Source organism: Rhopalosiphum padi, chromosome 4, assembly GCF_020882245.1.
Source record: "Rhopalosiphum padi isolate XX-2018 chromosome 4, ASM2088224v1, whole genome shotgun sequence".
In the NCBI taxonomy this organism is placed as follows: Eukaryota; Metazoa; Arthropoda; class Insecta; order Hemiptera; family Aphididae; genus Rhopalosiphum; species Rhopalosiphum padi.
Genome location: NC_083600.1, coordinates 10,372,864 through 10,400,856, shown reverse-complemented (window position 1 = coordinate 10,400,856; position 27,993 = coordinate 10,372,864). Strand labels below are relative to the sequence as shown.

General features: G+C 28.3%; 1 protein-coding gene across 6 annotated transcripts; it reads right to left on the bottom strand.

Annotated features, from left to right (window-relative positions):
• LOC132929459 (bridge-like lipid transfer protein family member 1) lies at positions 1 to 27,825 on the bottom strand. 6 transcript variants are annotated; one of them, XM_060994821.1, is made up of 76 exons: positions 27,503 to 27,825; positions 26,924 to 27,062; positions 25,601 to 25,875; positions 25,339 to 25,482; positions 25,052 to 25,195; positions 24,863 to 24,963; positions 24,642 to 24,788; positions 24,454 to 24,577; positions 24,297 to 24,385; positions 23,756 to 23,854; positions 23,566 to 23,673; positions 22,901 to 23,038; positions 22,686 to 22,836; positions 22,469 to 22,624; positions 22,103 to 22,364; positions 21,847 to 22,036; positions 21,660 to 21,782; positions 21,381 to 21,581; positions 21,129 to 21,326; positions 20,920 to 21,039; positions 20,428 to 20,676; positions 19,430 to 19,602; positions 19,220 to 19,354; positions 18,964 to 19,152; positions 18,725 to 18,878; positions 17,495 to 17,640; positions 17,158 to 17,431; positions 16,824 to 17,068; positions 16,638 to 16,764; positions 16,467 to 16,568; positions 16,128 to 16,407; positions 15,872 to 16,060; positions 15,692 to 15,812; positions 15,347 to 15,623; positions 14,997 to 15,140; positions 14,324 to 14,531; positions 13,744 to 13,985; positions 13,522 to 13,672; positions 13,351 to 13,450; positions 13,143 to 13,271; positions 12,900 to 13,080; positions 12,662 to 12,820; positions 12,465 to 12,596; positions 11,790 to 11,919; positions 10,579 to 11,009; positions 10,098 to 10,317; positions 9,546 to 9,701; positions 9,270 to 9,484; positions 9,033 to 9,174; positions 8,465 to 8,968; positions 7,976 to 8,391; positions 7,687 to 7,899; positions 7,479 to 7,625; positions 7,302 to 7,419; positions 7,110 to 7,231; positions 6,913 to 7,041; positions 6,546 to 6,795; positions 6,075 to 6,400; positions 5,720 to 6,014; positions 5,248 to 5,647; positions 5,038 to 5,190; positions 4,734 to 4,958; positions 4,521 to 4,676; positions 4,028 to 4,461; positions 3,720 to 3,951; positions 3,528 to 3,649; positions 3,272 to 3,460; positions 3,005 to 3,188; positions 2,704 to 2,946; positions 2,474 to 2,631; positions 1,965 to 2,411; positions 1,627 to 1,893; positions 1,361 to 1,561; positions 978 to 1,294; positions 768 to 910; positions 1 to 667 (listed from the first exon to the last, which is right to left on the bottom strand). In XM_060994821.1, exons 3-76 carry the CDS (start codon positions 25,842 to 25,844, stop codon positions 457 to 459), a joined length of 14,742 nt encoding a protein of 4,913 aa, XP_060850804.1. In that variant the 5' UTR covers positions 25,845 to 25,875; positions 26,924 to 27,062; positions 27,503 to 27,825; the 3' UTR covers positions 1 to 456. The 6 variants fall into 6 exon arrangements, with proteins under 6 accessions (XP_060850804.1, XP_060850803.1, XP_060850806.1 ...); XM_060994820.1 differs by lacking the exon at positions 26,924 to 27,062 and having other exon boundaries at positions 27,415 to 27,825; XM_060994823.1 differs by lacking the exons at positions 11,790 to 11,919; positions 26,924 to 27,062 and adding an exon at positions 12,263 to 12,335.
• Positions 27,826 to 27,993: the final 168 nt, after the last annotated feature.

Sequence of the window (27,993 nt, the reverse complement as noted above, 5' to 3'; positions counted from 1 at the left end):
TACCATAAAAAAAAATATATATATATTCATTCATTGTATCATTATATTATGTATATATATATCAATAACAAAATAAAATAAAAAATACATTTTAATAATTCATAATGCTAAACAATTTTTAAGAATTATCCAAATGTAAAAGAGGAAAGGAATATTATATTATACAATCATTTTGTTTATAGATAATAATATGTTAATTACCTTAAATATTGTTAATTCAATGCAGCCTTTAATTTGCGCGTGAATAATAAAAAATATAACTAATCTTTGGTTTATATAAAATACTTAATAAATAACTGCCTTGACCATAATAAATAGGACAAAGACAAGCTTAAGTAGATAGAATCACTTTTCCTGTAAAAAATATATTATTTTTGCAGTATATTATTTTGGTAAGATAAAAGAATGCAATTGTCACGTCCAATGGAATAATTTTATTTTAAATTTAGTTTAGTCTTAAACAGGATCATCCCTCCGGGCAACATCTTCTTCTCGTGCTATTGCTATCATTCGCAACATAAGCACTGATAACACTTTGTCTAAAGGATCCATGAATCCTCTTTGCATCCATTTTGGTATAGTCGTCCGAGCATGTGAAAAACCAAGCTTTTGTAATATATAGTCTACGCCATAAGGCTCAATACTTTTGCCTCCCCAAGATAACAATCTAAAATAAACAAAATATTCAAATATATTAATTTTGAAAGACCATTTAAACATTAATATCTTCAATTTAAAATTATTTAAATATTTTAATTCGTCCATACCTGACAGTTGGTTCCAAATGCCAAGTGGTACAATTGTAATCCCTCCAATCATTAGTAAACGATTGAGGTGATTCCATTGTAGGCTGACTAGTATTTCCAGTGTTTGATGTTTCTGGACTTTGAGGTCGATTTGTCATAGAAGACTAAATTGAAAAAATTAATTAATTAACAAAAAATAACTACAATAAACATTAACTCTCTAGAACTTACTACTTTATCTTTTTCCAATATATAAGATGTAATGAGATCATGTAGAAAGAAAAAAGCTTCTGCATCTACAGTTACAAAAATATGATCTTCAAACTCTGTTATAAAACTACACTCAACTGTAGGTTTGATATCATATGGAGAAGGTAACTTGACAGGTTGTGTGTGGTAGCTTTTTAGATTCAATTGTAAAGTAGGTAATGCAAATATGACTTCCCGTGTATGAGTCAAGTTCTCTTGAGGTTTTGGTGTACGTGAACGTGGTGCTGACTCGGTCGTATCTTGTTTCTCACGCTCCAAGCTTGGGAAACGGTCAACTTCTACATATTTTGAATAAAATATTTTATAAAGTTTAATAGTTATAAAATAGAAATAGAAATACTTACCATCTATTTCACTTAATGCAAAGGCATAATTAAACCATTCTTGGATAGTTTTGAACTGAGGTGGAAACAGGACATTACGACTAAACTTACACACAGTTGCCATACTGTGTTGTGGCCGTACAGTACCCTCCATGCCCAAGCTAAAAGTGAGATTTTGTACTATATTTATGTCCAAGTCATCTCTACATAGTGGTCCAGAATCTATAAGAATACAAAAAAATTGATTTACATGTTAATTTTTATGAAAAACATTTGAAACCTATTACCTTCAAAATTAAACACTTCGTGAGCTTCAGTTGCAAATGATATGCATGGTTCTTTTAAGGAGAATAATGCCCACGACTTTGATTTGAAATTAATACCATGAAAGCATGCTAAAGAAATATTGACACCATGTAAATCCATTTTTCCGCCTAAAACAGTACCCCAATGTGGCAAAGGGTACTTTAATGTGGATAATCTTAATCCAGAAACTGCTTCTAATGCACGTTGCCAATGTCGATGGTGATGTTTACATTCGTCTGAAGTTATATCTTAAAAAAAATTTAGTACACATAAAATTAATTAAATATAAGTCATTGTTAACTTATACAATAGTACATACTATCTGGACTTGAAGTTGAGATCAATATACGTCTTCTCACTGTCTTCTTTTTTGAACTTTTCTCATTACTGATTGATTCTCTATGGTCTTGAAGACTTGAGAAAACTCGTTTGCTGGACTTAAACTGTTGTGAGAAGAATTCTTCCAATTTATAGAACATTTTCATAATATCCGAGGATGTGCTTTTAGATATCATCAACTGCAATTGGTCCCAACCAAGATCACCATGCATAAACACGATTCCTGGACGTTTACTAGAGTCATGTATACTATCAGTTGATATTGCTTTATTTAACACCTTCCATTCATCCTTCAAAACCACTTCAAGTGAACTAACTCTAGACATTAATACTGCTGTGCCCATATAATCTAAACGAAGTTCAAGTGCTGACAATTTTAAGCCAACAGTATGGCGAGGTTCTGAACCTGGATCTTCTCTAATCAAAACTATAAATAATAAAAATATTAAAAAAAAATTAAAAGAAAAATATAATTTGTTCAAAGCATACCATAAGTGTTAATTTTATTCAATTCAATTGTGCCACCGACAATACCACCTTTAGCGTCAAGTCCTGAACCACCAAGACCTAATCCAATATGCATGTTTTTATGACCAGTACTTCCAATTGATAATCGGCCTTCGGAATGAAATTGTTTAGATAACCAACTAAACAAAAATTATAATAACAAATTATTTAATAAAATGAATATATAATATACATAAATCCAATATACTTACGTAACATTTCCCATTACATTTCCCATATTCATGTGTACATTAAGTCTCTTAAAGTTTACTGCAAATATCACTAATGTTTCCCATGCAGCTGCACCAACACTACTAGATTTCTGGTCTGGACTTGAATCGTGGCTTGAATTATTTTTTTTCTTTTCTAAAGGTAAATGTTTATCACCTTTAATATTCAAGTGAAGTTTATCACGGGAAGGTTTCAATTTTGAATCAGTAACAAAATTTCCATACCTAAAAAAAAAAAAAAAACAATTAAAATATAATCAATATTAATTTTTTATTAACTAACGAATCTTCGGGGTCAACGTTGTTACTGTGGTCACTATACACGCTGCTTGGAACAGTTCTGGTAAGATCACCTAAGAAAAGTCTGCGCACTATACTACGCCTATACCAAGCACGAGGGAATGCTAAAATTTCAGTCAATCGCCTCATATCATATTTGAATGAAGCAGATCCTATATCAACAATAGCTAAAAAAAAAAATAATAAAATTATTAGTTAATTAAAAAAATATATAACAATAATAATTAAATTAACAAGAAAAAATACTCACTAGAGAATCTAATAGTGGCATGGCTTTGATCGGATGTGGTTTTAGGGCCAGGCACAGATTCAAAATTAAGCTTCCTACTTCTGGATAAATGAAATTTAATAAATTCAACATTAACACTTAAAGAATCTTTGCGTTCACCATCAGCTAATGGTGACCATGTATGAGTATGAGGCTCTTTAAGATTGGCTGCTATAAAAAAAAAAACAATAAATACAAATATATTTAATTATATACTTTAAATGAATAATTAATTTACATGATTTTTTTCCTCCATATGGATGAAAAATATACATAGAAAAGTCTGCCATTACTCCAGTGATACTTAAACCTCCAACTGCAACTGGTAAACTATTGGAGTCTTCATAATAATCTTCAAGTCTAATAATCAAAATTGTACATGAAGAAATAAATTAATAAATTATTCATAATAAGTCAATTTTAATATTACTCATTAGAAGAATCGGTTCTCTTAGAAGAAAATACAATATCCAATGATGGCAACTTCAGCATACACTCAACTCGTGATACTGGCAAACATGAAAATCGGAATGTTGATGTTTGAACATGGAGGTAGACAATTACATCAACAGGGAATGAAGTATAAGCATATTGTCCTGGTGTCAAATACGGTGCAAACAAATCGTCATCATTGTCTGTAGCAAACATTGTATCAAATGTACCTACAAAAAAAAAGGTAGATTATATTTAATCATTTTTTTAATATATTTAATAAAAAATAAAAATATGAAAAAATACCAGTATCGGCAAACTGTTGTGCCGGTATAGGAGCTAAAGTTTGCTCTAGAAATTCAAGTATATGTGGTGATATAATAGTCTCTTCTGGTATGCTCTGGAGTGTAGCCCAACAATAAAGGCTGGCTTTTTTTGTACTTGTTTTTCTACTAATTACTCCACTTGAATCAATTGAGTACATAAGGGATTGCCCTTCGTCAGACACCATTTTTGATGCGTAATGTACTTTGAAATCCAGTCCAGGAATATGAAATATAGTTAGTTCAGATAATTGAGATAATGTATTTGTGACTGTCTGGTGATGTCTTAATCTAGAACTTGATGTACTATTTGCACCTAATTTATCTTTATAAGATCGCCTAGGTAAATTTGGACTTCCAGGTACATATTCAAATACACCGCCAGAACAGCTACGCTCTTTTTTCATTCTAGACATCCTTAAAAATAAATCACAATGACTAAATATTAAAAAATGAACAATTTTAAAAATACTTACAATTTGATTTCATCTTCTTTAACAGAATCTTTAGTGTGTAATACACATTTCCCACTGTTAATGAACACTTTTACATCTAATTCAAAATCAATATTTGGTTCTTGTGGTTTTTGAGTGGTGCCCGATACAAATAATGGATTAACCAAAAAGTCATCCCTATCAAAACAATATTTTTATAAATAGATATAACTTTTAAGTTTAAAACATAATTACCTTGAATCCATATGCCTATCATAATCTGTGTTTGGCCAACTATCATCACCTTCTGTAGTTAAACTTTGTTCAGAGCTAGCACTGGGCAATGAACTTTGTCGGAATATTTCTTTAGTGTTACTGAATGTTACATGGCCAGGGTGTGTCACTCTGAATGATGTTGAACGTTGTGGTCCAGCTTGAGGAGAATTTTCCACACTACTTAAACTAGTCACTTCGTCAGGACTTAACATATTTATTATTTATTTAATTTTTATTATATTTGAATAATTGGTTTGAATACATTTTTTAATGATTACTTTACCTTTGAGTTTCTTTGAATTCTGATACTTCTTGTGTAGGTGAAACAATAAATGACTTTGACCTATATGTAGAACTTTTGTTGCTGAGTCCAAATTTACCCTTTAAGCTCGATTTACCTTTTACACTTTGTCTTCTTAATTTTTGAATCATATCTCTAAAAATTGAATTGCTTAGCATCAAAAATAATAATGAATTTTAAAACAAATCTCACCTTCTGAATCCTTTGAAGACCATTGCTTCTAATTCTCGTAAACGCTTTACTTCATGTTCAATAGTACCTTGAGATGCTCCCAATGAACGTAAATCATTTATGGCTTTAGCTTGTTCATACATTTCTTTCTCGATTATTTTTGATCTAGTCTTAGCACTCATAGTGGGATCAATGGCTAAAGAGGCTAATATATCACCTTCCATGTTTGATTTGTGTCTAATAATATCACTGTCTTGAGATATAGGATCACTATCCGATAATGGATCATCAGTATCTTGTACTCCAGTCAAAGCAGTTAATGTATGTCCTAATGCACTAAGTTGTTTTCCTATATTTACATCTAAATGCATGTCGACACCTTCCATTTGCCATTTTACATTCAAGAACCATTTTGCATTTTCTATAATACACAATTAAATGTATTTAACAACAAAAATATTTAACATGGTATTAACTATAAAAATCTACATACCTGTAATAGAATCTAATTTTTGAGAAGTTGTACGACTACATACTTCATATGTTCCTTCTGAAACTATGCACAAATTCATGGCAGTGGACACAAGTTCATTAGTTATATCAGGCTTCCAATCATCGAGAGATGAATCAAAATCATCAGCAAATCTTAAACATAGGCCAATGAAACGGCCTTTACTGACAAGAGACCCAGAGCTACATGCTGATATACTAGTGGATTCTAATGTAATTACCACCGCAGAACATGACTCAAAATCCATAAAAATTGATCGATTTAAACCCCATGTTGTCTTAAAAATAAAGTATAATATTAAAATTTTGAAATATATTTTATAAACATAATTACATACCTGGGGAAGTGGATTTAAAGGTACACAAATACCCATATCCTCAACAGTCAGTTGTAAGAAAATAGTACCCAAATTTGGTGATACTGGTATTTTATCAGATGGCAATTTTTCTGTCGACGGCTGAGTAGCTGTCAAAACTTCCTTATTTAAACTTGCCCTTTGTTCGTTCCAATATTCGTATGCATTTTTATAGTTTAACCATACTAATATTGCCTTATCCACAGCCAAGGGTTGAATATAAATTAGAGGTCTTCGTAGTGTAATAAGTATTACTTCTTTGTCTTCACCTTCACCAACCATTTCTCCTTGGAAAGCATTCCGTAACTCTAAAAATTAGAAAAATATAATTAGAAATGTATATTAAAAATATTAAATGTAATAAATTAAAGGGTTAATTCATTCAATAATTATTAGAATATGTATAATTGTCTGTTATACCAAGTATGAATATAACAGCAACAATGAAATTACCTATTCTTGTTTTGAAAAAAGCAAAACTTTGAAATTCAGGATCAGCCTCTTCAAATAATGGATTCCGTATCACCTGACCAAGTGATAAATTTACATCAATATGAGCTTTGACAAAAATTTTAACTTGTTCAGACGTCTGATAAGATGAGCCTGATACATTTTGTACTCTATTTGATAGCTGAAAGTCTGCTGAACCAGTTTCCAATCGAACAGCACAATTTGTCGGGGTAGTAGCTGTAAGTTCTATACGCTACAATAATAAATGCACCAATATAAAAAAATGGTTTTAGATTTCAGTTTTAGACTATTTAGTTTAACAATTTTAATATTATTACAAATATTATATGAATGATTTTAAAAAATTTACCCTCATTTTCACAGTCAATGAAAATAATATTCTTTTGACAGGAGAAGAACGATTTGTGTCATTATCTTCTAACCATATAGGTACAGGTTTTTCACCGCCATATACTTTTTGAACAACTTCATTAACTTCCTACAAACATAAGGTGTTAAATATTTATAATTAAAATTGGAATTACTGTTAAGTATAAAGTAACTTACTTTCATGAATACTTTTTGAACAAACACTAAATGGTTTAACAAATCTGTTGTGAGCGATTGTTCAAATATACCAATATCAGCGACAGCACTTAAATAATTTCCTTGACGTAGTACAGCACCATCTTACAAATAAAAAAAATAATCCATTGAAATAAAATATACATAGGTAATTTTAAATTTTAAAAACTTTACCTGTTCCAGAAAATTGGTTTTCTCCTGTTTTTAAGCCACCATCAAGTATATATTCTGCTGATACATGCACTTTTGGAAGTTCTATACTAGCTTCTGATGGTAAATTTGTCTCAGTTACCTATTTGTTTAAAATGTTATGAAAATAATGTAAATTTAATAATAATTTATAAGTCAAACCGGAATTTTAGTTGAAAACGATAAAGTATGTTGAGGCAAATCAATTATAAACTTTGCTTTATTTCCTGTATATCCAGTGCTAGTAACTTGGTCCATTTTATATTGTGCTCTTAAAGAAGGCAATAAAGCAGCAGTGACAGTTAAACACTGGAAAAAAAATAATAAATAAATAAATAAATATTCACATTATATAAATTATTTATATTACTTGAATGACAGCAGTGAAATGCATAACTAATGGCTGTAGCAAAGCATTAGGTTCAGGAATAGGAACCTTATTAACTTCTTCTTTATGCACTCTTTGCACCATTGGACTTTGTTGTGCAGTCATACTTGGTAGTCCAATAGATCCTTGTGCATCACTTTCATCAATAGTAGGGACACGCCCCATTCGACTAGATGTTCGAGCTACACGAAGTTCCTAAACAATAATTACCATAATGTTAATAAAAATAATGTGTGATGTACCTACTAACTAATGCTAATAGTTAATTTACTTGTAAGGTAGAAGAAAGTTGCTTGCTTCCTCTTGTCATCATTCCGTGAAGGGCAACAGGATGTTGAGGGATATCAATATTTACAACACCAATTGTTAGTAAACCAGAATTTTGATCCTTTGTTCGACGACTCATACTTGAATATAAAGTCTGTGATTTACCCACAGTAACCTTAACAACAGTCTGTTGATTAGGTGCAACGCCTTCTAAGAGTACTATCATAGTACGGCCTATATGTCCAGTCAAAGAACACTCTAAACTTGGGGGTCGTGTTTTCTTTCGAAAAGTTGAACTAGTATGTAAGTTAGTAATCTCTGCTTCTAATTTCAAGCCACTTAATGTGGCCAATAGTCTAGTTCGATGAATACGAACTACAACAAATACCATAAGTCTTGTACGTTCTTCTTTTGTTATTCCTAGAATATAACATGTTTTACAAATTTATAATAACAAAAAATGAATACATTATAAATAAAAAAAATTATTTACGCTGATTTAGCTGTGAAACAGGTGGTACTGGGGTACTTGTAGACCCGTCTTTATCAATATCATCACAAGATTTGGCCTCCGACAATATATCATATTTTCTAGTACCCTTGTATCCTTCTGATACATCTACACCAAATGATATCCTTTGTGTCACGGTTTTAGTTTCAGGCATGGTAGCGTATAATTCTAATAAATGGTAAACAGTCTTCCAACATCTAGGCGTCATTGACACAATATTGGAATCCACCTCGTCAATGGGTTTCATTGGTGTGATGCGTTCAAATTCTGATAAACTTGGAGTTAGGCATTCACTTACTACTGGAGTTTCACTCAAATTCATGTAGCCTTTAACACTTTTACCAGTTGATCTTAATTTTTGTGCCAATGTTTGGTGTTTTGAACGTATTGATGGAGAAGGAGATACAATTGGTTTCAATTCGCTAGCTGAACGAGGCAAAAATCTTTTAATTGGAGGTGGTGTGGGTACTGGCACTTCTGATTGATCTAAAATGTTCAACCAACATAATAATGAAATGTATTTTGCATGTAATAAAAAATATGTATTTACCTGATTGTGATGCTGGTGGCTTAGCATTAGTACGCGAAACATATGGATGAGGCTGTTGTTCACGAAGCTCAGTTTGTGTATCTTTCACATTTTGGTACATATTAGTTATTTGATTAAGAAGTCTCAACAGAGGCATATTAACCTGCAGATTTAAATAATTAGAGGATAGGAATGCATAGACACAAAAACAGAGGTACACATTATATGAGTATATTTATTATATATTATATATCTTACCTGTTGAGAAATGTATCTAACAGAAACACAAATATTAAATGATGTATTTGAATGTTTCTTTAACTGGCCTCGTGATAAGTATAACATATTGCGTCTTTGTCGTCGAATATCATCAACAACTGTCATATCAGCTGATCGACGTACATCACATTCAATACTAACACGATCACATAAGAATGCAGGTACTTCAGGTAATAAATCTAACCAAGGAGTTTCTAAAATAAATAATTAATATTTTAATATGTAAATATAGATCTAATGGGTATAATCATATACCAGATTTGGATTTGTTTTTGAAAGATTTTGATTTCTTTCCAGTTTCTGGAACTTTTCCATATTCGCTGACAACAATGTCTATACGCATTGTTTCAAGACTTCCAACAAGTGATAAATTAGATCCCCAAGAGTCAAGTGCAGCCATACCATTGTTGCCTGTATTATAATTTGTATAAATTGTATTACTAAGTTAATTTGTAATAAAATATAAGTAAACAGAAGACAAAACTGTTCATAGCATAGATATCTACAAATCATTAAATGGTTTTACACTTTGAAAATATTAACTTTTTTGTGATTAAACATTGAAAAGAAAAAGAAATATAATTAAAAAAAGGAAAGGGATATAATTAAAATTAATACAAATATAAAAATATAAAAATAATAAGATAATTAAATGTATTTTAAATTTAATCACCCTGTAACTTATATTAAAATTAAAATATTTAATTTTGATTTAAATGTATTGCTAATATTTAATATCATGCTTGAGTGACAAAAGTAAGTTATTTTTGTTAATTAGTATACCAAATATAATTAACACAAAATTACTTGAATTATTAGGGTTAACCATTTGTTGAGGCATAACTCCAAGACTAGATAGTAATGGTTCAAAAATTAGGTGTGCGTCCAATAATCGTAGTGAATCATATTTGGGAAATATATTAAAACGTAATGAATCTGATTCTGCAAAATCGGCTGATGATTGATTATCAGATGTAAGAGGTACATTTTTTGATTCAGATGTACGTAATGGTCCTTTACGTAGCCGCTAAAAAATAAGAATATATTATATAATTAGATAAATAACTATATAATAACTCCAGCCCACAAGAGACCATTTCTGGGCGGCGACCAAAATTTGTCTGTTCTCGCGCATTCCCACGTATTTACGGCGGCACTAGGTGGTAGAGTGGGAGAAATGAGGGTACGAAACCGCGGAGCTCAATCATTTGTATACGCGAATGAGTAGTGCTCTCTTGTGGGCCGGAGTATAAATAAATACATTGTCATAACTCATAAATCTACATACCCAATTTCGTATTTTTTTGGCTTTAATCAATCTATTAGATACCCGAGGTTCAGGGTTAATAAAATCTTGTTTGGCCATCCAAGTATAAAGATCTTCATTTCGGTCTGATTTTTGTGGAGACATATTTATAGCTTCAACACTTCCAGCCAAATTTTCACCTTCTACTGGAGCCTGATAGTTATTGTCACCTAATGGAACTTCAACAATATTTTTGTATGTATGCTGAACTGTATCATCCAATATTGGAAACATCACACTAGCTCTAGATGAAGCTGGCATTTGTGTAGGTAACAGTGATTTATTGTTTTTGGGTTGATCACAAGATGAATTATGAGAACTAATTGCAACACTGTCGTTTTGCTGATCTATCACACCAGTTGGAGAAAATGGATCATAATAATGAGACTCGTTACCATAATTTCCTTTTGGCCCTATTATAAATAATGAGTTATCAAAATATATTTTTAATTTAAATTTCAGCAATTCATTACCAAAGCATTAAAACATATTAATTAGCAAATAAAACCAAATTTGAAGCAATAAGTTGAAAAAAAAATAACAGAATAAAATGTATCAATCAAATAATTTAAAGACAAATACAAAACAAAAAAAATAGTAGGATGAACATTTCCCATCCATTATTTGCAAATATTTAATAAATTAATTATCCATAATCACCAATGAAATTAAGACAAAATGCACTTAAAATATTGGTGGACAACTACTGGCTAATAATACGGTGATATTATTATTATTATTTTAAACATGCACATATTATTTCAAATCAGTTTTAAAATTTTAAAATTTATAATTTATATATTTAATATAAGTTATACTGAATCAATCATAAGATATAGCACTAAATATATACCAATTATATTGATAAAAGTATTAGTATTTTTAACAAGTACAAGCCATTACAAAATTCTTAATAAATATATTTTTTTAAATATTATGATATGATTACATTATATTTTCTAATTAAAATGCCATAATAATAAATAAAGGATAATTACCAATAAATAAAAACATGAAACCAAATAGGTATACTTCAAAATGACATTTCACTTATAATAATAAATGTAAAAAAAGCGGCATGCAAGAATATATAATTATATAAAATATAAATATATAAAATTTATATTGTATACCAAATCAAAAATGATTTTATTTTGTATAATATCTAATTTTTTAACATTTACATGTCGTACCACATTTGTTTGTATGCGATTTGAGTACCCGTTGTAATGTAGACACATGCGAATGACGTTCGCTGGTCAGCAGCATAGCACACTCGTCCGTTATTCCTTCTCCGCCTTCTTCCCCAGAAGCCTCCCCATCCTTTAGCATATGACCAAAAAATACATATTTACAAATGATACCCAATGCAAAAAATTACATATAATTATGATTATATCCATAAAATATACAGTTAACATGTAATTACAAATTATTATTATTACAATATTAATGTACACATATATTAACACAGATTAATGTGTAACTATTATTAATATTAGCAAAACCATAAAGCACCCTTAGAATAACACTAATTGTGACAATGAATAAACGTATTACACAATGAGACACCTAATGAACCATGTAAAGCATTACACCAAGTGATTGTATGTTTTTTAAAAAAAATAATGATATTCAAATATTTGGATACTATTTTTTTGCTTACATATAAATAAATCGGGATTGTATGATGTATTTGCACTTCGATGTGAATTTAAATAGCCACAATCATAAGACACCTGTTTTAGAAAAGGATACTAATTTGAAATTTTGTTTTACCAGTAAATTATCCCAAATAACTGAGCTACATTTGTTTTTAATATTTTTTAATTAAAAAAAAAAATTAATTGATTAAATAAAGAACATACCTCTTCTGCATCTGAAACTGCAAAAGTTACATTTAATGGTTTTAAGTTGTGATGTCGGCTTTTGAAATTGTGTTCAAGTAATAATGGGGTATATAAGATATTTTTCCACTGACGACTCAAAACAATAACACCCTAAAAAATATTTTAATTTAATTAATTTAATTCTTTAAGATTGTAAATACTTTAAATAATTTTACTTGTCTCAAAATTGATAAATTAGGCAAAAATGGATCTTTTAAGTTAGTATCAATGGCTACATCACTTTGAAGAAGATATTTTTGCAATATATTACAGAGTTGACATGAAGGATCTTCTTGTAGAGTTTTAGCCAAGGGTGTAGTATGTCTATAACGACTCTATAAAATAAATATAATTAAAAATTTAACTATTTATTAAGTTATCATGTTATCATTATTGTAATAGAAATAAATATACCTTAAGAGGTATATGAAGACTTTGAACATCTAATGCCTCAGCCATTAAACAAGTTACAACAGCTGTACATCGTCTATATCTAGTACGTAGCATTTGCACAAGGCGCATTGCAAAACGATTACTAGGATTCATCCATGCATTAATAGCTGGAGATGCTGTACTGAGTAAATTCCAGTCATGTCTACACATATGATTAAGTTAAATACATATTATTCCAATTAACTGAGATTAGAAAACATATACCTTGTATAGTCTATTTTACGAGTAATTGGTGTTAATGGAGGCGCAGCAAAGTTAAACCAAACTTGACATACTTCCATAACACACGATGATGCATTTTTATCGATTCCCACTTTTGCTACTGTATTATCACTATAGAAAAACCCAATTTAATTTGAAACATAATATTATATTAACTATAACATTTATAAAGTAAAATTTATGAACTTACGCTGTATCTTCATTATTAATAAACGTTTCTGAGGGAGTCTTAATTTGCTTAGGAGTAGCCATTGGTGTTGACCCACCACCTACATCTTGTTTGCTGGAGGCTAAGAACGATAAAAATAAATTAATTTTCATGAATACAAATGTCCAGTTAGATCACATTTATAATATTTACTATTTGCTTTAGAATCTATATTATCTTCATTTTTAGGTCGAATTTCAGAATGAGATACTTTTCCAACTGTAGATTCAGGTACTGGCGAAGGTGATGGAAGATCTCTAATTTCTCGATCATTCTCTTTCTCAAAGTTAGATCTTTTTACAACCTAATTATAAACAAATAAACATAATTGTAATTAACATAATTAACATTATATTTATTATACAAAACACAAACTTTAAAAGCGATGCCTTCAAAACCACATTCCATCATAATAAATCCCATTTTTTCATCTGAAATATTTGTCAGCACCATTTCATCATTATCACTGTTTACACTGTTCTGGATCTCTGTAGATTTTCCTTTAGAACAAGTCTTAAACATTACTTTTGAACAATGACCAGGTATAGCTGTTATAACTGCTTCTTTTAATATAGAACACTCATTATGCAGTCTACGTAATTGAGCATGTGCTCTATCTATAAATGAATAATAATAAAAACATTACAATACTTAATGATTTAATTCACACTATTCGATATATTTGTATAAAACATCAAATAAGAATACATATTCTTTGGTCTGATATTACACTTATATTATCACTGAACAAACTAAGTTTACAATACCAATCAGAAATAAAATCAATGGATGGTAATCTAATGTCCTATACATTGTATGTTAAATTGTCAGTAGTAATAAATTTAGAAACATAATAGAAACAAAGATTTGCATTTATTGTAAATTAATTTAATTAATTTCATAATAAAAAAATTATTATTATCATTTCTTTATTTTAATTAAGACAAATAATTACTTATGTGCAATGTGATAACAGTTTCTTCTTGCTGTTTTTCAGAAGTCTCAATATAAACTGGTTCACCATGGGTACTTTCCGGATCAACTTCAGATGTAATATTCAGTCCAAGTAAGAATGCTTTTCCGGCAGCTCTACTTAAAACACCTTTCTTTTGGCCACTTGGTGCTACAGCTGGTGGATGATATGTTTGTACAATTTCTCTTGCCTTTAAATAAAAATTATATGAATTTAACACACAGTAAAATAAAAATAAAAACTAATTTAACAATAATAAATAATAAATATTGAAAAATTAGGATGAAAAGGGTTTTTAATTTTAGTAAAATATTATAAATATTAATAAATATGCTTTTCAATTTTTTTTTGATTTTATCAAATTATTTGTTAAAATAAAAGTAGTCTAATCGATTAAATATTTTTAAATACATTTCACACAATATTCCAAAACCATACTTAACCAAACAAGGGACCATTAAACATTTTTTTTTAAATACATGAAATAACTTGAAATTATTTAAATTTTGTCTATATATTTTATTTTATATCTTATCAAACTTTCCTATAAAAACTCTTTAAAATAATTATGGTTTGAACTCTTTAATACTTATTCATTTCATTATTAAATATATTACACAAATGCAAAATATTTATTTACAAATTGAATACCAACCTGTTTACTAAAATGAAACTTAGTAGTAAGCTCTTCAAGACATATGGCTAATAATGATACACAAGTCAAATCTCTAATATTATCTAGCGCTGAAAAAGATATAACTTCTTCAACAATAGATGCTTGTAGTACACAAATATTAATCTGAAATATTTAAGAATATTTTAATTAACGGATTAATTATAAAAGTTAAAAACAAATAACGTTTTCACATTAAATCAATGTTCAAAGAACATTTTTAGTAATATTTATTAAAAACTAAATTATTAAAAATCAACAATGTTTTTAAAAAATGTATAGAATCTATAAAATTACTTCAATTATATTAATATAATATAAATTAAACATACTTTTGGAAGAATGACAGTTCCTTGAACTTGAGAAGCAATAAATTCTTCATAAACACGGTTTGGTTGTTGTAAATCAGGTTGAGCATCTTTATTTAAATTTGGTTTCACTCTTTCCACAGTACTCCTTTTACTTCCTCCGCCCTGCATTTGGCTTAAATATTTATCACGTTTAAGTATATTAGCGGCTTCAACACGACTAATACAACTGGAATGTAAGTGATTTAAGACGGTGAGCGGGTGAAGATTGCTGAATGTTGGAATTAAACTATCAACAAATCTGTAAAGTATAAAAACATTTTTAACATTTTTCAAAATAAATTAAGTAGTTAGAAATATTATAAATACTTTTGTAGTGATTCTAAAGCTAATGGTGTGATCATCAAATCAATATCTCCTTTGAGTTTGATCACAACTGTGGTTCTTGTTCCCGTTTCACTTCGTAAAGATACCATTTCTTCTTCACAATCTAAAACATACATTTTATTTAATAATAATAAATGCAATACTGTATGTAAGCATGCATACCAATTTCAAATGTTTCTTTTGCATTCTGAGTAAAATCAAATTGTGATTGATCCCATGTATATTTCTTTGAAGATTGTGTTTGTGTATTAAGTGGACTAGGTTCTTTTTCTTTGGCATCTGTTCTAGGCACCATCTTTAAGCTTGTAAAACCTTCAGCTGTAGTTTCAAATTTAGGTAAATATCTACTACCTGTAATATTTTATTTAAATATAAATTAGTAATAAAAAATAAACTCATTTAATTAAATAAAGCTTACCAATAAATACAAGACGATCGTCTATTGTATGTTGATAAATTGGAACAGTAAATGCATCAGATCCAGCTGGTAATGATGTTTGAGACCAATTACCACAACTTATTTGTGACAAATGATTTGTATAAGTGGTGAGTAATAATGGAGAATCAACAATAGGTTTGTTTATATGCATGTGCAAATTTATAAGTGCCAAGTCTTCTTGAGATGACACAGCAGACATAAAAGATGTACTGGATATTGAACGTGAATCTGATGAATCTATAATTCCACCATCATGTTCCTAAAAAAGTATTATAATAATTTATTTACAGTTAATGACAATTTTCATTAAGAACATACATTATCAATTAAATTATGTTTAGGTTTCAACAATGGACTTTGATTGATATCTCTACTCATGTCCACAGCAAGTAATGTTTTTTCATCATCAGCTAAATCACACTGTATAATAGAATGAAATAAATATAAATTAAATAAATGGATTTGACCAAAAAGTAGTATAGTTTTTACTTCTAATGTGTCTATATTTAATATAGTATGGTCTTGATGCTCAATTGCCGTGTCATCAGAAACAGTAGTGTTACTTAATATTGCTGGACTACTTGGTATGATGGTTGTTTCACTTCCAAAATGATTCCTTAAACATTTCATACATAAAATATGTACATCAAACATTTTTTGCATTCAAATACTTACTTAATAAAGGATTCATTTTGACCAATTCCACTGTTGTTCAAGGAACTCTTTAATGAAGAACACCTGGCTGACCCCAATGTAATTCTTTCATTACTCTTAAGATTACTAGCTAAAGTAAGATCTTCTTCAGCCGAAAAAAAGACTTCAGATGGATTATCACTAGTTATAGATAAAGTTCTTGAATATGGATGTTTTGAACTGGTCTGATGCAAGGAATGTATCGAATCAGCATTGGCTGCACTAATCTAAACACAAAATAGAAAAATAAAGTCCAATTTGGTATTTTAAAAATATCGATCACTTCGCCAGCCATTTGGGACGGATAAATACGTACTGAATTATTCTGGGCACTTGTAACAAGTGCATTATATTGTAGGGCTGTTGTGTTAAAATAGTCAACAGCAAGTCTAGAATCTGAAACACTATACTTTGGGCAAGCACCATTGTCTACAGCTAATGTATTTTCGGGCACACTCAGTATGGACCTAGTGGTATTAAATCTGTGAGGTGATGGTGGTCGTGAATCCATTTTAAGTACGGGGGTTGGACTGGCATCAATAAGACGTGAATACGGCACTTCGCGACTTATTGTTTGTACTCCGTTTAGTCTAGAAAATGGTAATAAGAGATATTTTGCAACTAATATTGCTGAAAAAAAGTTCCAAACAAACCTGCTGGCAGCAGATGAATAAGAAAAACGTCTAGATAATGGGTGTGTAGGTAAAGGAGAAGGTATGTCTTCACTGTCTATTGTGTATGGCATATTTGTTGGGGCATTAGAGCTGTTCTTGCTTCCCTCAGACTGATCTTGATATACCTATCAGGAACCGATTATACATTTTAAATAAAAAGTATGTATGTATATGATTTTTTTAAAACAAATATTTATTGGTCTTTTTTTAATATTATTCCCTAAATAATAGATAATATTTATGTAGCATAGTTTATTAAAGCAGAAATAATGGGATGTTTTAAGTCCCAAATAGCTGGATTTTAAAAAAGCAAGCATTTAATTAATAAAAAAAAGTTTGTTATTTACATCTTTTAATTTGTAGCATTTAAAGTAGAAAAACTAAAATGAATAACTGTCAAACTGTGTATAATATGTGTAATAAGTAATAATAAGTTATAAAACTATGATAATTGAATTATTTAAATAGTTTCAATTTATATTACAAACATGATTATTAGTAAACATTAAATTTACATAAACTACTTTTATTTACTTATATTTAACATATATTATATTCTAAGAAATAAATATAGTGCAGGTATCAAAGTTTGAGAATACACTCTCTGCAATCTATAGTACACTTTACACAACAATTTCAATAGCTGAAGATAGTGTCTAAAAGATCAAATTGTTAAGAAATTGTAAAAACGGTTATAACTCTACATAATTATTAATATAGTAGACACGTATTTTAATTTATGTAATCTAATTCATCATAAATTAATGTTGGGTTATATGTTAACAATAATAGTTGAATAATAAAAAAATGTTCTGACAGCATATAGTGCTATTCTCAACAAACAAAATATAAATAAACATAAAAAGCATTTTTAGTTTTAAGTTGTTACTAGAATGTTTTTTTAACAAAAACTCAAAAATGCTTCAAAATCTGATTTCTGCATATTTTTTTTAATAGGCAAATATTTACAGATATTTTCACTTTAGATTACATAAAAACATATTTCTTTTAATAACTCAAAGGACTAATCATTACAGAGAATACCATTAATATTTAAGATAATATTAGTTATTATTTTATATTAGGGTTGATAAAAATAAATCTTCTCAAAATTGATAATTCTAAGACTGTAACTAAATTAGTAAAAACAATACACATAAATCATAAGCATTTAACCCTATTTTAAACAAAATGTGAAGTATTTTTTACCTTATTTACAAGACGAATGTTTGGCCATTGTGGCACGGGATGGTCATGTATAACAACACCACTTCCAATATTGTATGGTGGTGTATGAAATATTAATTGACAATCGTGTAAAATACTTTGGCCAAATCCTGGATCTTTTCCACTTTCATTCACTCTATGAAATAATAATTTAAAAAATAAATAATAACCTATAACTCAAGACTATATACTTTAAATAAAAACAATAAAAACTTATAAACCTTAAAGCTGCAATATTAATGCCATCTTGAATATCATTTCTAGATGGTTTGAAGAAACGTTGACCGTTACGATTACGTCCAAAAAAGGCGCATCCACCAACACAACCACATTTTCCGGTCACAAGAGATCTGTCACTTGGCCACAAAAACCATAATCTTTTGTAACGATCATCATGCAGTTTAAGATATCTATAAAATATACGTGAAAATAAATAAAAAACAAACATGATTTATGATTTAAATACTAGAAACATACTTATGTTGAACAAGATGTAAGTTTTTATCAGAATCAGATAAAGAAGAAGCCAACTCAAGTATAAAAGGACCTAATGACGCAGAACCAATTTCTAGCCACATTTCCTGATTTTCATTAGAGATACCACTAATATTTCTAAAAATATAAATCATTCAATAAATCAATAAAAGGAAGCAAATTCTTAGTATAAAAATAATTAAATAAATGTACCGTTGCTGAGATCGATTACTTCCAGTAGTGTTAGTGTTACTATTAAGTCCAAGTGTATTTTGTGCACCAGCACAAATAAATTGTTTAAGTTTAACTGCTGGAATAACGAGTGTAATACCAGACTTAAGATGATTACTATGTAAATTACAATGTGATAGTCGTAACGGGGAAGCCTAAAAAATATTATAATTATAATAATTTGTTAATTAAATACATTTTTTTATTTACATTATATATTATAATATTGCTAAATAGAACAGATGTAATGTTTATATGTATAGTACAACACAATGATACTTCAATAATTCTTTATATTATAATATAATTATATAACTTTATAAATAATATTAATAACGTCTTTTTGAAAATTAGATTATGAACATTATAAAAATGAACACATAAGATTCAATCAAAAATTGTTGTTTACCATAGTAATACAAAAAATATTTCTTATTATGTTAGATACTTGGTTTTATGAATGGTTGCAGATAAATTATATTAAATTTCAAAGATATAAGAAAAATATATATTTTCCGATTTTTAACATGAATCTTTTTATGAAATAAAATTAATAATAAATTTTGAAAAATGAAGTTGTTTAAATAACAACATCAAATTAGTATATTTTAATGTTATTAACTAAAAATTTTAATGTATTCTGGTAATGCTTAATAATCAATTTTGGTTTGCTAATTTAATAATAACGGCCCATTTAAGTTTAGTAGATTTATTAATAGTTTGATTGAACAAACTTATAATATAACTATTACATAGTGTAATATCAGTATAAATTATGCATGTATACTATGATTTACCTATTCCTAACATAATATTAATTTATAACCCATTAACCATTATAATATCAAACCAATTCTAAACTATTAGATACCTACATATCACATTATCTTAAAATAGTTTTGTTCAATCATTGTTAAGTCCATTGATTGTAATTATTATTAAAAACTTAAATACATATAAATTATTATTAAATATATTACCCATAAATTAATAGCTGTACCAGACTCTACTAGATAGATATCAATAGCATCAATAGCTACACGAGTCATTCGGTATTTTATCTCGTCAGCTGTGGGACATCTATAACAGGCCTGTGGATCATTATGAGGACAAGTTGATGGAGGTGAACCATGATGACATTCTAATGGTAAATGAGCTGGTTTGAGCTGATTTTCCGAATCAAACATTAATAAAAACATAGTCTCTAAACCAGTCACTACATGAAACAACTGGAAAATTAATTTTATTAATATAATATATTATACACATAAAGATTAACAAATCCAAAATTAAGATACAAATAAGAACAAGTACGGAAAAGCTAAATAGACTACTTTATATACTTATAAATATAAGTAGATTTAGTTTATCTATAGCTAATATATTTATAAGTTTAGGAAAAACTATATTAAGTAATGTAATAATTACTTTTTTAAAACTATGAAAAAATGAATGATAAATATAAATCTTACTTGAGGTGCAGTAGCTTTACCACTAAGTTTTCCCAATTGAATTTCTAATAACCAAGCATATTCTAATGTGTCTTGGTTAAGATTTCTTTCAGCATCACTAAACATAGCATGACCTCGAATCTAAATAAAAAAATACATTATATTAATACAATAGTATAAAATATAAATTAAGTATTCATATATTATTAAATAATAATTATTATATATACTTGTAAAGCAGAAAGCATTAAATGTCCTTGATTTAAATGATGATCTTTTGCTGGTCGATTTCCTAATTTATCACTAGATATAAGTAAACTAGGTGATAACAAAAGCTGTAACTGAGTGTCCCTATAAGATTTCTTCATTTCCAGTCCAAAACGTTCAATTATTATTACTGGACAAGGCGGATCATTATCATTACAATTCTGAAATGATACATGATGTTAAATTTTATAATAAAAATATTTTATTGAACTTACTTTAATGAGGTGGGCCTGTAAATCATGCATAGTAATAGAAATAACTACTTCTATTGGTCTATATTCTCGTGGATCTACTTGAATTTTTATATCTGATAAAGAACTACTATCTTGATCAATAACTTTATCTGTATTTGTACTTTTTGGGTTTAATTTATCATTCATGTCTGTAAAAATTTGATCTTCACCAAATATGCTTTCCTAAACCACAACATAAATTAATATTTCACTGTTAGAACAATTAGGCACATTAGTTATTGATAAATAAAAATAATTTACCTTTAAATGAAAGAAGTGCCTGAGCCAAGATCCGTACAAAAACATTATTGATGAACCAATTTCCAACTCTAAACTGACTTTATCAGCTGGTAAAGTAGTTGGGTCAAATTTTTTACCTTCATCCTGTTAAAATTATAATTAAATGTATTTATTTTAATAAAAAAACATTATTCTTATTTCCACTTACTAAAGTCCAGTGAATAGGAACGTTTTGTGTTTTATGATGTTGCATTCTCATTGGTGAAAGCAATTTTTCTTCTTTTTCAGGTGTAGTTATGTCAGCTTGAGGTGGTGGTCCATACATGGGCATAGGGTGATAAATAAAATTAATTGATAAAGCAACAATTGGCATGGTCCAACAATCTACCCATCCAAGACTAAATTTAAATTTTTAAATTATTACAATAACATATTTTGAATATATTAAAAACATTTTTCTATACCTTTTTTGACAAACATTTCTCCATTTACGTCCATTATCATCCAATTTTGACTTATATACTTTTCCATCACGTCCAAGTAATTTAGCATTTTGATTTAGTGACAGCAAAACACTTCGACTAGTATATACTTCTGGCAAATACATGGATAAATCTATACTTTCACCTTGAATCCAAAATCGAAGAGGTAATGTGTCAGGCAAAAACTCCGTGAATGGGAGATCAAATGAAAAATCAAATAAATCACCACTGGCCGCAATAAGAGCTTTATAATACAATAAAACAGTAAATAAAATTAGAAAAATTTAAATTATATTGTAACCAGGTAATATTAACATATTTTAATTAAAAATTATAATTTGTAATTACCATTTTCTTGATTTTGAGATGAACAATCAATCCAATTGTATTCATTACTAATAGTTATTAATTCAAATTCTTTCATAAGAACTGAAAACTTCCATGTATATGGCACAAAATGTAAAATATCTGGCCTACTTTTACTTGCCCAATCATTTATCATTTCTATTTATAAAAAAAATGAATAGACTAAATAGGCTAAAATAGTTATTTATTTAAGATTTACCTTGAAAAAAACCTTTGTGAGCATAAGTAAACCACCCTGTAGCTTTACAACCAGTTAAATTAAACAACCATTCTTGATGATCATTCCACTGAATTGGATAATGGCAATGAGCAGTAAATTCTAATGTTTCAGACTCCAATAAACTGCGAAACTTTAAACATAATAACATTATATAAGCAATATAAATTGAATATGACAAAAAAAATATATTTTACTTGCAAACTTGTAGTAGCTTCTAAATGAAGTAGCTGTCCAGTAATTTTAGTAGTATAACCATCATGTGCTACCAACCACGGTAACGTAATTTCCATGTATGAACCAGGTCCAACATTAATATGAATCGCATTAGTTTCCTAAAAATACAATTATGATATTGATTTAAAAATATTACATTGAGTAAATATGTAATTATGTAAAAATATTTATTTCTTTGCCATTTATAATCGGTGTATATGCACAAAAATGTTAGATCGATCATAATTAATAAGTACCTAATTGAACTTGAAATTTACATTATTCAAAATGACTAGACAATTTTGAAGTTTTCATACTAATTTAGTAAACTAAAAGTAAAATTGAAATAATTTTCAAATTGTATTTTGCAAGAAATAATTTCATTTATAATATATTTTGTTGGTATCATTTTTTTCTACTGTTAATAAAATATATAATTGAATATACTTATGGTATTTTAAAAGTTCTTTAATACCTATTATAAGGTGTATTCTGATCAATAACTAGAGGTTATAATTTCCATAAAGTTAGTATTATTCACTTAATATAAGTTTTTTGGTCTCTTGTAGAATAAATAAATATTAATAAGTCTGATCGATTAGCAATAAATAAATAATAATTAAAATAATTGGGATAAAAAGCTTACTTTATTTTTAGAAAATAAAATGTCAATAGTAGATTCATAGAGTGTATTTAGACGAATATCAAATGCTTGTACTTGACGTTTTTCACCAGGTAATGGTGGATCACTAACCTAGAATATATAGAATATATCAAAATAAACATTTTTATTTTTATTCAAGATAGATGAGGAAAATGAGAGAACTTATATTAACCTTAAGGGCCTGATAATCTTGAGGAAAGAATAATTTAAATAAATGTTCCCTTTGTCGGTCTGCCCAAGGACCATAACTGAAGTCTGTCCCTTTGCCACACTAAAAAAAATAATTAATATTAATTAATAAACATAATATAGTGAAATATGTTGAATTAAAATATTTATGTTAAAAAATATTCAATCAACTGCTATAAAAAAAAAACATGAAAAAATATTATTTATTTCATAAAATTCTATATTATGCCATCTATTACAATAAGATAAGTTTAAATAATAAACAAGGTAAAACAGTAGTAGAAAAGACAGAAATAAGAGACCTGCCAGTAGAGGTACTTCAACAATGAACAAATAAAAAGTTATATAAGGTATACCTTGACATATCTTTACAAATCTTTAGTATATTTAATTTAATGAAATTAACTAGATACAATTATACGCAAAAAAACCTAACAATATCTCAGTTTTTTGCCATCATACCTTGTTATTTTATCATATGTTATACCACAAAATTCTAAATCTTAAGTAATAATTTGGTATACCTTTATGTCAATTCCCCAAATCGGTGGAGCAGATTCAACTATATCACCATTTGCTAATTGTAACATTTCAGGTTCTTCAGGTACAACCCCTATAAAATGTATAAATACAATTTTGTAACTAATAACTGATAATTTAAACTTTTATATAAAAGTTTACCTGGTTCGTCCATGTAGTAGTAAAGTTCTATATTATTTGATGAAAACACTACAAAACCAGCACCCATGTATCGAGGAGGATCATCTGCCATGCCAGTATATTTAGGACTTGGTGCTAATATCACCTATAATATTAAATATAATTTTAAATTTATAATTTTTATAATATAACAAATATTTTTAAAATACTTTAAAATTTTCTGCTTTGCATTTTACAAAATGCATAAAATGGTCCAATTTTGAAGCAGCTGGCTTAGTAGAATATACAAAATGGGCTTCTTCGACATTGACTAGTAAAGTGGTTGGTATAAGTCGATTCCCAAATACTACTCGGCCCTACATTTTAAATTATAATATTTACAATAGAATCACAGACAAATTGAATGAAATAAAACAATAATAAAACTTACAGACGACACTTCCATTTTTATCACAGGTATAAGGTCTCTCCAGCTTTTACCAAGTACTGCTTCTTGTTTCTTATCTTTATTATTTTTTGCTTCCTCTTCTTCTAAAAATTATAATTATAATAAGTATCATGTATACAAACAAAATTTACCAATTGCTAATAATAAATCATTTCTTTATTTTGTACTCACTGACACTTAATTCGTCCCAAGGAATAATTGACGGATCTAAATTGAAAACTTTTTCTAAATTACTATACATTTTACAACGGTTATATACATGTAGTTCAAACCCATTTAACATAACGGACAGCCTAGTATCAGAATGTGACAAATCTAAAAATAAAAAATACATGTATATAATAATATAGTTACCTAAATCATAAATTAAAAATAATAAATAAATAAGTATTTCAATATAAAAGACTGTTTTAAATTTTAAAATAATAATATAAATAATTATATAAAGATTCACCAACCTTCTGATACATCTTTAGGAACATAAGATCGCCACCAACGGAATATCAACCAGCCATCCTGTACTCTAATGGTATAATCTTCAGTGATATAAATAATATCTCTAAACATAATCTTACCAGAAAGAGCACAAACTGTAAAAGAACCTGAAAATATTTTATTTTTAATTAATTATTATACTTATATATTTTTAACAAACTTCAAAATAATGAATTAAAACTTTAATTAAATTTCAAATAATCATTATAAAATATAAACATTTACCTATACTAAGATATCCTTTAGTAGCGTAGAACCGAGTCAACAGTCTGGTGACAATATATGCTGTCACTCTAGAATTGTAGTAAGTAATATAAATTACCCAAACCATTCCAGATATCAGTGAAAACAGCATCCAGGCAAAATTACTGTCCATTTTAATGTCATCAAGGTGAACATCGGTCAAGTTCCATGAAGAATCCTCCATGCGATTGGCCGGTTGATACAAAAGTATTGTTTCTTTATCCATTTTGAAGTTATTTAGCCAATATACTTTACATCTAAAATCAAAAAGACTTAAAATGAAAAAAAAATACTAAAACTATAAAGATGTAAGTATATTAAGAGATATATCATTGGACCATTTTAAATCATTTATCATTATTAATCTAGTAAACAAAAAAATAATATATTTATGACACTTTTCTTTTCATCAAAAATTATTCAAAAGATAAATATCATAAATATTAACTTGAAGAATTATTAATGTTAGATATTACTTATGTTTAACCTTCATACATTAAAATAGTATGATTAAAAAAATTTAAGTACCTACCGTACAGTTATAAAGTAGCCAGTATATATCTAAATACATACAATTACTAATTAACGATTTCTTAATACAATTTCACATGCAAATAAAATTAAAAAACATTCTTTTTTTATTATTGAAGATTCTTAATCGAGTTATAAGAATTAGAAAACTACTGATATCATAACTAATACTGGAACCAAATAAAAGTACACCTAATCATTAATATGTCAACAATTAAATTAGTCACTAATGTAACAATAACATATTAGTTTAATCTAAATAGTAAATTAAATTAATAGTTTGATAAGTATGGCACTAATAAATATATTTATATAGTTTCATACTTTTTAGTTCATTACAATTATAAATGTATTTTTGAAAAACTATATTAAAAATTAAGTGTGATTTTTCTTTACAAATCCAAAAATGATTAAAAATTTATATTTTTTAACTCTATAGAAAAACCACAATAAATTTGTTGTCCTTGCCTATCTCTCTCACTTATAGAATATTATTATTTTTATTTTCTTCAGAAAATATTGTAAATCCCACTTTCCTGAATAGTATTAAAATAAATAAAATTAATGATTAGAATTTTTTTTATGGTCACTTGTGTTTTTCTTTTAATGAGAAAATAAAACTAATTATAAGTACCCTTCCAATAAAATTCAAATTATTTAATTGTTTAAGTAATAATATTTAAATAATATTAGGTATATATTGATGATTTTTTAAGATTACATAAAAGCAATTAGATACAATAAAATTTGATTAAACCGTAAGTATTAACTTGCCAAACAACTGTTGAATTGGTATATTTGACAATACTAATTGAAGAATTTTGTATTAAACGTGGTTTAAATTTTGCGAATCTGTTAATATTTTGATGAAATACTACAATGTAACGTCTTGTGTTTGACAAAATATGTTGGTCTGAAAAACATTTTGATGTGATAATTCGGCAGTAATTTTAAGGCACTTGTAAAAGTTGACAATGTTGTACAAACATAACTAAAATACATATACTTATAGTATATTAACTACAACTTAGCCACACTGATTTGTGCAAAAAAAGATTATTTTTAAAGTGTAACAATCGAGAAAAACTAGTTGTACTGTATATAAGGACATTTGAGTTATATCATCAAACCTGATTATAAACGTTTGGAAAATCACCATAAAAACAAGACAAACCAGATTTCTAAAGACCCTTATTCATGGGAGAACTATACAGTCCGTAAAATGTAACAGTAGTATTAGTAGTAGTGACAATGGCAGTAGTTACTAGTTATCCTTGCGGCACACTGGCACAACAAGTGGCGACTGCACAGCGCGCGCGAGTGTACACGGCGAAAACGTTTCCGGAAACAAACCTTCAAAAAGGTCCGATGCTTTCGTCACCGGGCGGACGAGAATTCTGTGGAGGTGCAGACTTTGACGCACCCGGACAATATCATAGTATTATGATGATGATGGTCACATGATGACAATAATATAATTGTTGCGTTTGTAATTGGTACGCGTTTCATGCGACTAAGGGAAAACGGACATCCGGCCGGACGAAAACCATCGTATTGTGAAATTAAAACAATAAATTAAAATATCGTCGGACGAGGAATCGCGGAGCTCGCCGGGAACACTTAACCAACGGCTTACAGCAGCTCGTCGGGATTGACGACGGTGTTTTGAACGAGATTGTGTAGTGATGAGTGATTATAACAAGACACGCCCCTATCAGTCGATAACACGCCGCCGAATCGAGGGACCCCCACCCCCGACCAACTTAACTAAAAAGTACACGCACAACAGCTTTCCTATCACATCGCCACCGTCAATGATTCCCAAAGTCGGTACTCCGCGCCAC